This window comes from Lipophrys pholis (genome assembly GCF_963383615.2).
Source record: "Lipophrys pholis genome assembly, chromosome: 7".
Classification (NCBI taxonomy): domain Eukaryota; kingdom Metazoa; phylum Chordata; class Actinopteri; order Blenniiformes; family Blenniidae; genus Lipophrys; species Lipophrys pholis.
The window spans coordinates 2,630,451-2,640,151 of NC_137638.1; the positions used below are offsets into that span (position 1 = coordinate 2,630,451).

The 9,701-nt window shown below is 43.1% G+C and overlaps 1 protein-coding gene across 1 annotated transcript; it reads left to right on the top strand.

Moving 5' to 3' along the window:
• Positions 1-2,942: 2,942 nt before the first annotated feature.
• nudt12 (nudix (nucleoside diphosphate linked moiety X)-type motif 12) lies at positions 2,943-9,609 on the top strand. The gene is made up of 8 exons (XM_080466754.1): positions 2,943-2,961; positions 3,780-3,986; positions 5,102-5,369; positions 6,591-6,852; positions 7,129-7,296; positions 7,996-8,109; positions 8,196-8,395; positions 8,901-9,609. The coding sequence occupies exons 2-8, from the start codon at positions 3,781-3,783 to the stop codon at positions 9,009-9,011; spliced, it is 1,329 nt and encodes a 442-aa protein (XP_080322880.1). The 5' UTR covers positions 2,943-2,961; position 3,780; the 3' UTR covers positions 9,012-9,609.
• The last annotated feature ends 92 nt before the right edge of the window (positions 9,610-9,701 follow it).

A 9,701-nucleotide genomic window follows, 5' to 3' on the forward strand; every position in this document is an offset into this window, starting at 1 on the left:
CTAATCCAATCCCAAACCCATAAACCCGTCCGGCACATGTCACCTGCCCCGAACTCTACCCAAAGGCTACAAACGTGCGCTGCGGAGCGTAGACAAAACAGTCTCTGGCCAAGATGAGAAGAGCCTCCCTCCACCACAGCGTTTTGAGCGCAGGCCAAGCCGCCGGCCGGCTCCCGTGCCCAGAGAAAGGTGTTTTTGTTTGGGCTGAGCGAGCAGGCTGGGTGCGCCAAGACAGGACGGTCACTTGAGCCTTTAATTGCACAAGTGTGAAACACTTTTCAGCTCCTTTATGACCACTGTGTCTGAGCCGCACCGCCCTGCCGAGGGGCTCCGGCCCACACACATTCAAGGCCGAACCGCTGAACACGTGAAAGCTTCAAACCGTCTGTAATACTACTAAAACTTTACACAAAACACGTTTACAGAGAAGCTGCAAGGCTAAAAAATAATTCAAAAAAAAAACTGGAACGGAGTCACTTAAAAATACAAATTAAGATGTGTGACCAGTATGTAAAAAAACTGACTATTGCAGACTGACTGCAGTTTGTTCCTGACTTACTGACAACACGTCATGAAGTGGAAAATATGGCAGGAAAGAACCTTTGAATATAATGATAATCTCTATAGCTAGGGATACCTCTATTTAAAAGACAAGTACAAGTACCTTTAGCTACTTGCCAATACAGAGTACCGATACGAGTACTCAATGCCATAAAGCCTAGTTTATATCTATACGCAAATGATATGCGAAAGGTATGCGTTGACACAAAGTACAGCTCAGGGTTACATGCTGAGAAGTTAAACTAGTGGTTCGATGTGGAAGAGAATCCCAGAAGATGCTTTTTGGGCTTGGCCGATGACTCAAAAGAGCGAACCTGGTCTGTGGTTATCCGACCCATCGAGCTGGTGACCACTGAAGTATAGTTAAGAAATTCAAATAGAGCAAATAAAACTGCCTTGGAAGAAGTGATTTTGTGTGATACGAAAGTCCTTTTCAGAGCCAGTGAAGAGTAATGGGTGAGTTTTGATTGGAGTGGATGAAGCAGAGGGGTTCTGGTATGTGTGGTATGTTTGTGCTGAGAGTACCTGCAGCTCGGAGTTGGGGACGCTCTTGGTTCAGACCTCCTCCTCCTCCTCGCTGTCAGCTGTTACCACAGCTGTTGTTAATGCTGGAGGGTCGGCTGCAGCCACAACACTCCTCAAGCTGCACATCCACCACCTGTTGACAGCAAACAGCAGCCACGGCCCCTAAAAGACATGCTGGGAGTTCATGAAGTTTATTATATTTTAAGCTATTGAATGAGTAGTCTATCAGTCAAAAACATATTTCACCTTTCTTTTCCTGTACGTGGACCGTCTTTCTCGGAGGTAGTAGACAAATACAGGGCCGCACACTCATCCTGGAGGAATCCCATCAGAGGAAACCACATACCGATGACGCACCTGTTTACACGACAACGTTTCCAGTGTAAACACATTGATTTTGACTTTTCATTTCAGATGAGTTGCACGTTTACACGGCAACAAACGATGTTTGTTTACATTCCAATGGCAGAAAACACTGACAACAGTGTAGTTAGCATGCTACATATTTAGCATTAGCTGGCGGCTACATGTTGAGCATTGAGCCGATGCGAAGACTTGGATTTCTTGGTGACGTGTAAATTCTGTGTCGATATTTTGCGCACAGCCACGTTCTTGTACAAAGTTTTTGAACTGAAACGTTCCCGTTTCATCTTAACATCCATTAGCCGCTAAAGTTAACTTAGCTTCGTTGCACATGGGGATTCGCTGTCTATGTTGGGAACTGAAAGGAATGTTTCTCAGGCGCTAAGGTCTGTGTTTGGAGTGTGAAAGTCAAGCACAATTAAATGTGTCAGCTGTTTTCCTGTAGTCAAAAGTCAAATTCCTTTATAAAAATTTTTTTTTTTAAAACCATTACTCTGGCTATATGTTCCATTTGAAAGCAGCAAACAAAAAACAGTCCTAAGAGACACTTGTCCAGATTTTTAGAAAAGTGGACTTGGGATTTGGAGTTCACAGGTTTAAATCCCAGAGCTGACGTGTCACCGCTGTGGGTCCCTGAGCATGACCCTTGACCCCCATCAGCTCCCTGGAGCTTCATAATGTGGCTGCACCTCCACATCCTAGAAATAGGATAGGTCAATGCAGAAGAACTAATTTCCCTAAGTTGATTAATAAAGTGGTATTAGTTTATGAGTTAGTTTACTTTATTACAATCTTAAACTTTACTCTCTAGTTTACCCACCCACAACTGCCACTTTGGGAAACAATGAGGTAAGAAGCTACTGGAAGATGCAGATCTGCTGTTGAAGCTACAAGGTCAGCTCTCTAATGAAGAACTCTTCCTCTAAAACAAACACCAGCAGTGACACTGAAATGGCACTACAGGTGTTCCTCTGCTGCCACCTTGGGGATTGCATGCATCAGTGCTGATGTTAGTTTGACGTGAACTTACTGGTTATCCACTGTCATGAAGGTAAAAAGAGCTGAATCTTCTCACTGAAGTTGATCACAAACATAGTTTAATATTTCTTGTTGCTGAATGAGTTCAGTCTTGTTTAAAAATCTGAAAAAAAAACTTAAACTCATCAGACAGACAGCACAGTAGCTACACCACAACAAAATAACTCTACATAACCACACACCTCACTTGATTGCTCTTTAATAATAGTTTTCGTCATTTCATTGTTTGTTTTTTTAATTTAAAGAAATGTGTGTTAGACATGTGACTGAACGAAAATGTTTGAATATTTATAGTAATGAGGAGAGAAAAATAATTCATGATTTCCTTTCAGGAGATAAACACATAAAACACACAAAGCAGATAAACCAAACATTAGAATTCCTATTTTCTCGACGGTCCTTGAAGGCAGCGCAGCGGTGTGGGAGCACGTGACCTTTACACAACAGGAAGTGGACGGTCACGACAAGAAGAAGGTAACACACGTTTCCTTTTACCCTTGATTACCTAAACTCTGCCAGAAGTGTGTGTGTGTGTGTATGTGTGGATTAAAATGATTTCAGAGATTTATTACAGATCTGCAGTCACTGCGTATCAAACAGAGAAACAAATTACAGTTACTGTAGTCAATATATATATATATCAACAATACCTATATGATATAGTCATCAAACTATGTTTGAACCTAAGAAAAACACAAAAATCCTATTTGTTGTCGTTGTTTGATCAAATAACCTGAAGAAAACAAAACCACCAACTTTTCTCTTCAAAAAGAAACACGTGCAATTATATAGATGGAGATACATGTGAAATAATGAAATAAATTACATGAAGTGCTAAACATTTACTGTGTTGATCAGCCTATAAAGTCAAGTGTAGCTCTCTGTACCGAGAACACGACAGCCTAGTGGATCATTGATCTGTTTCTGACACAATCTGAGAAGTGCAAGGTTCAGATCAGACTCATTGTTATTCTAATGTACCACCTGTAAGGGATGTGAGGGAAATGGGTTCTACTAAAACAGAACATTACTGTGATTCACTGTGCTGATTAACAGCCAAATACTATAGAGTCATTTCAAGGCAGATTAACATGGAATAAAACAATTCCGCATGAGCAAGCAGTGGAAAGAAAAGCACAATTTAAACAGGAAGAACCCTGCAGAACCTGCTGCTCCAAGTAGGGAATAGAAGAAGAGGAAAGACGAGGACAGAGAGACCGACTGTACGACACACCTGACCTGCATTAAACTAAAGTATTTCTGTACTTTAAACACTTTGACTCGGTTCACAGGATGACCGACCTCCAGCCGAGTGCAGAGGCGGAGATGGTGGAGAGGTTTCTGGATGCTGCGGCGAGAGGAGACCTGAGCCGGGTCTCCGCCATGCTGTCCCACGTCCCCTCGCTCATCAACCAGACAGGAACCGGCGGCTGGACGGCGTTGATGTTTGGAGCTCGCAATGGACACTACGACGTGGTGAAGGAGCTGCTGACCCGCGGGTGTGTGTTACTGCACCAGAAATACATGAAAACTTTCATCATATACACTCGTCTCCTTGCTACTTCAGTAAATAGGAAAATTCGTTGACGTTATTGTAATTATACTGAAAATATATATTTGGAAGACATTTAAAAGAGTGAATATTATAATATATTAGATGTTATGATTCACAGTTATATCCTCACTGCATGAGGTGTGTAGCGCCGCATTTTGTAATAACGTTGCAATTTGTAATAATGTAATACATTTTCAACTCATTATGTAATAACACCACATTTTGTAATAAACTTTGCTATATTTTGTAATAACTCGTTACTTATTGCAACAGTTATTACAAAATGTGGGTGTGTAGAGCCGCATTATAATAGTGCAATACGTTATACTGCAATAAACGTTTGTTATTGTGTTTTTATGCTTTGTATCTATAATAATTACATGATATAATGCAGGTTCAATGTGTTTGTCTTGCAAAATTTCAGTGCACCAATAATGTTTGTGTCAGTAATAATTAATGAGTGTAGCTTTTGTTTCCAGCTCGTGAACAAATTCTAACATTATAATGAATACACTTACTTTTGATTTAGACTTGAGCAATAAAACATCCAACGAGTTTGTTCTTTTTAATAAATCCTAATTAATGCGTAATGTTATTCAGATGGTATGATGGCTTTTCTAATTAAGGCATCAATTTAGATGATTTAGTACATAATATACCTAATTATCACATTTTCTTAAAGAAAAAGGAGAGCACCCGCGTTTTGTAATAACTTGCAATATGTTACAAGTTATTACAAAATGCAACGTTTATTTAAAAATGCAGCAAATAATTTCAAAGTGTGGTGTTATTACATAATGAGTTGACAATGTTTTACGTTATTACATAATGTGGCTCGCCACACCCGCATTTTTTAATAACTGTTACAATATGTAACAAGTTATTACAAAATGCGGCGGTATTACATATTGGGTTGAAAATGTATTACATTATTACATAATGCGGCGCTACACACTGCAGAAATTTTATTGTGAAAATCAGAGAATGCTTGAAATGCACCTAATTATGCAACTCAGAAACTAAGTCGCTCTTTACATCTTCAACCTTTCCGTCTCCAAGCTCTGACAGGTTCTCGGTCAACGCTTCTTCGCAGACCGCCTACGATATCTCCAAGTTCTGGGGCCACGGACACGTCTCCAAGCTGCTGGGCCAAACGGACGCGCCGAAGGAAAACTACTTCGGCAGGGAGACGCTGGACCGGCTCAGCATGAAGAGGACAGACAAGGAGTGGCTGGACGCCAAAGAGACGGCGACTGAAACCGTGTACCTGCTGTTTTCTAAGCTCAACCCCATGGTCAGCTCGTCCCGGGAACAGGAAGCAGGGCAGGTAGGCGTCCGAGGGGATTCTGCTTTATTGAATAAATTGTTTTTTTTAAATGAGGTGCAAAGACGGGCCTTTTTTGTGTTTGTTAGGGTTTTTTTTCCATTTTTTGTCTCTCCATGTGTTTCTCTGAATTTGCACCATCATGGTCGAGCTGGAAGAACCCTTTACCAATGAGTTATTTGTTTTTTTAATGCTTTGTTATATTTTGAATAGTTGTTTTAAGGCATCCTGCTTTTTAAGTGTGGTGTTTGAGGTATTTTGGTATTTTCTCCTGTATTGTTACTGATCTTATTTATTTTTTTATTTTTCTGCTTTTTGTGCTGTAAAGCGCCTTGCGATCTTTATGTGGGAAAGGTGCTCTATAAATACACTTCACTTAGTTACTTACTTACTTAAGAAAGTATCCATCCATCCATCCTTGGTTCTCTCTTAGTCCGTCTGTACAGAAGTACAGAGACTCCAGACGCCAATGCTGTTTGGTGGTTTCATCTAGTTTAATGTTAAAAAAGCTGGAAGCACCAGGAGATCCAGATGTTTTCACTCCGACATTCTGACGCTCTTTTCAAGTTAAAACGTAAAACTTCTGCGGCGTTTTGAGTATCCGTTTCTGCGATGGTGGTTCTTGGAGTCACTGTAAATGCAGCTTTTCTATAACGCTCGGACTCCATCTCCGTGGAAACGGGGGCTACTGAGTAGGAATGGGCGATTTGGCTTATCTGTGATTGTCCTCAGAGTTAAAATGCATATAAACAATCTTGTTACTTTTATTTTGATAGTCACTGTGAAAACAACCCAACTTGGTGGAATGTCCGTGTTCTCTCGCTGTTAATGTTTATCGTGTCTTGTTCTCTGCTGCATGAGTTTGTGTGGTTTCATTACAAAAACAAACAGCAGCGCCGCCTGGTGGCCTGGCATGCCGACTACATCGTTTTGAGCGCGTCGCGTAAATGCAAAACTTCTCTGAAACGAAAACGCAAAAAACGATGTGTTTTCACTCGGAACGTTGTCGTGTAAATGGGGCCTCGAGGTATAACGCTTAGTAGGAGTGTTTAAGAAACATGTCATATATGATCAAACATTATGAAGGTAAACACTACATGACATGACCCAACCTGTAGTCAAGAGATTAACCTCCCCGTTAATATTTTATCAGCTAACTCTGAAGAATGAAATGATGATTATGATGATGGATTATAACGGGATCGTTTGTGGTGAATGTTTCAGACTGACATCAAGCTGTGTCGGTTCGGATACGACGCGGTGAAGTTCCTCCTTCAGAAACCTTCGACTGTGCTCATCTTCCTCGGAGTGGAGAAGAAAGACCCCTCGTCTCAGACAGAGGGCGCTCTCTGGGAACCTCCCGCCTGGTTTGCCGTCGGCACAGACGAAGACGCCGACGACCTCCTTGAAGGCTGCGGAGGAGAGAAGCGCTTCTTTCCCCGGTCGGCCCACAGAGACCTGCTGAGGCTCAGCGAGGAAGAAGCCGGTGAGCTCCTGACCCAATTTTAAAATGCCGGTACAGCGTCTCTTTGTAGATTGCGATAACTCCGCCCCCAGCTGATGACCTGTCAGGCCCCGCTCCGGCCCCGCTACGATGTGCGGCCGGCTTAGCACCCGTTTAGTCTCCGATAGGCCGGGACTTTGGCGGTGGAAAGACAAAGAACTGGTGCTAAATCTGGCCCCGAACTAGAACCTGGTTCTTCCTGGTGGAAAGGCCCCTTTACATGTCTGAACAGGTTTCTCCTCTGCCGGCCTCCTTCAGGAGTGGTGGCTCAGGCCCGGTCGGTGTTGGCCTGGCACAGCCGCTACAGCTTCTGCTCCACGTGCGGCAGCCGCACTGGTCTGGAGGAGGGCGGATACAAGAGGAGCTGCGTCAGCGCCGAGTGCCCGAGTCGCCAGGGCGTCCACAACACCTGCTACCCACGAGTCGGTACGACCACGCGGCACTAACTTCTCTCAACACAACACTCATAACAAAGTACGGCAGGTCGCCCAGTTTCCAGGAGACGTCCTGCAGGAAGGGACAGAGGGGAGAGACACAAAGGAACCAAGAACTGTGTTTGTGTCTGTACGGCGTCTGATCAATAATCCCCCGAAGCAGCTTATCAGACGTATTGGTGTGGTTTTTATCAGTCTAACTCAGTGTGATCAATCAACCTGCATTAACCAAATTCAGTTATACCAAGAACTTATTAAATAAATGAGGATCATCAACAAGGTTTATACGATTTTTTACAAAGGGAAATGCATTATCTTTAAATTCATTGTAATTTATTTCCCCGTTTAAAACAATTTTGAGACTATTTACTAATTAGTATAAACTACTTTCGATCTCAACTTTCTACATTCGGAAACTCTCTTTTATTGTTTTTGACTTTTTAGAAAGAATTCAATCCAATTCAAACTAAATCAGTAAACGTAATAAAATAACATTTAGGGGTTTTTTTTTCCAATCAACAGAATAAACATACTAAACTATCACTCAGAAAGATACGACATGTTGGGAAATTCATACTCCATACACAAACGAATCATATCCTCTGTACCAGTGCATCCCTGCGGTTAACTCGTGAAGTTACAGGTGTCATATTTAGTAATTAAAAGTAAAACCACCTGGTTATGTCTGCAGACCCGGTCGTCATCATGCTGGTGATCCATCCCGACGGAGAGCAGTGTTTACTGGGGAGGAAGAAGATGTTTCCCTCTGGAATGTTCTCCTGCTTGGCCGGATTCGTGGAGCCTGGTAGGCGTGTGAAGTGAAAGGCCACAGCTGAAGAGCAGAACCGTTGCACTGGTTCCTCATCCTGTCCTCACCCCCCAACCCTGCAGGGGAGACCATGGAGGAGGCGGTGAGGAGGGAGACGCAGGAGGAGAGCGGCGTGAAGGTCGACCTGGTCCAGTACGTCTCCTGCCAGCCCTGGCCCATGCCCTCCAGCCTCATGATTGGCTGCATCGCCGTCGCCGTGACAACTGACATCAAAGTGGATAAGAACGAGATCGAGGAAGCTCGGTGGTTCTCGAGGCAACAGGTTTGTTACGGCCTCAGAAAGTGATATCAATACTGCATCCAGGCAACCTACAGCAGCTTCACTAGAAAATGGTCCATGATGGCCTGAAGCAACCATAACTGGAGCTTTATTAAATAGAAAAGTCTTGAGCTTAACCTTCCAGCCTCCCTAACTGAAACTGGGACTTGGTTCCACATGAGAGGAGCCTGAGAGCTGAAAGCTCCGCCTCCTATTCTACTTGTAGAAAACCTAGGAACCTCCAGTAAGCAGCACTCTGAGAACCAAGTGTTCTGCTGGTTAATGTGGGACTAACAGTTCCTTAAGATACGATGGATTCTGGTTGTTAAGAGCTTCAAAAGAAGGATTTTGAATTGTCTTCTGGATGTAACAGGAAGCCAGTGAAGAGAAGCTCATTAGAGTGACGTGATCTCTCCTGCTGGTTCCCGACTCTCGCTGCAGCTTTTTCAATCCGTCAGATCAGGATGATGGTCGTCGATGTTTCAAACTTTTGTTGTCTTGTGTCCAGGTGATGGACTCTCTCCTCAGAGGATCTCATCAGGTCCTCACTGTCCCTCCCAGACAGACCATCGCTCACCAGCTGATCAAACACTGGATTGGGATGAACGCTAATCTGTAACCTGCTGCTGATGGGCCGAGCCACCAGACTCATCAGACTGTTATTATTAAAACCAGCGGATCTCAGTGAACCTACGAATCCACTGGATTTGTAGGGAGATGTTGGATCCATGTCGTGAGGTTTGATAGGAAGCATCACGGAGCAACAAACAGCCACATGGGAAGAAGCTCTGTGAGTCCAATGGTTAGGGTTAGGGTTAGAGGGTTCGGGTTAGGGTTGGGGTTAGGGTAAGGGTAAGGGTAAGGGTAAGGGTAAGGGGGTTAGGGTTAGGGTTAGGGTAAGGGTAAGGGTAAGGGGGTTAGGGTTAGGGGGTTAGGGTAAGGGGGTTGGGGTTAGGGTTGGGGTTAGGGTAGAACAAACAACATTTTAATGGTCCAAAACCCAAAGCAAGCACTGTGCATCCTGCTGTACTTTCCTCTGTCAGGTTAAAGGTCACATATTATTTTAAATGTAGTCTGATATGATCTTCACAAGCTGTTTGAGGAGTAGAACATTAATCTGTACATTATGTCCTTGATTTCTGTACAACAAGCCTGAAATGTGATTTAATGATGAAACTGAACCAGAGAGATTAAATGATTTTGCAGGTTACATCCTGAAATGTTTTCTGTTATCATTATAAATCTACAGCTCTTTTTCCAGAATGACTGGGGCAGTCTTTTTAAAAGGTAAACAGGATTTAAAATTCTT

What these genes read in the sequence shown, in the direction of transcription:
- nudt12 (XM_080466754.1), top strand. Translation starts at nt 3,781, where the DNA reads ATGACCGACCTCCAGCCGAGTGCAGAGGCGGAGATGGTGGAGAGGTTT. An exon ending in GCTCAGCGAGGAAGAAGCCG is followed by an intron (nt 6,853 to 7,128) that starts GTGAGCTCCTGA and finishes GGCCTCCTTCAG; the next exon opens with GAGTGGTGGCTCAGGCCCGG. An exon ending in GGTGGTTCTCGAGGCAACAG is followed by an intron (nt 8,396 to 8,900) that starts GTTTGTTACGGC and finishes TCTTGTGTCCAG; the next exon opens with GTGATGGACTCTCTCCTCAG.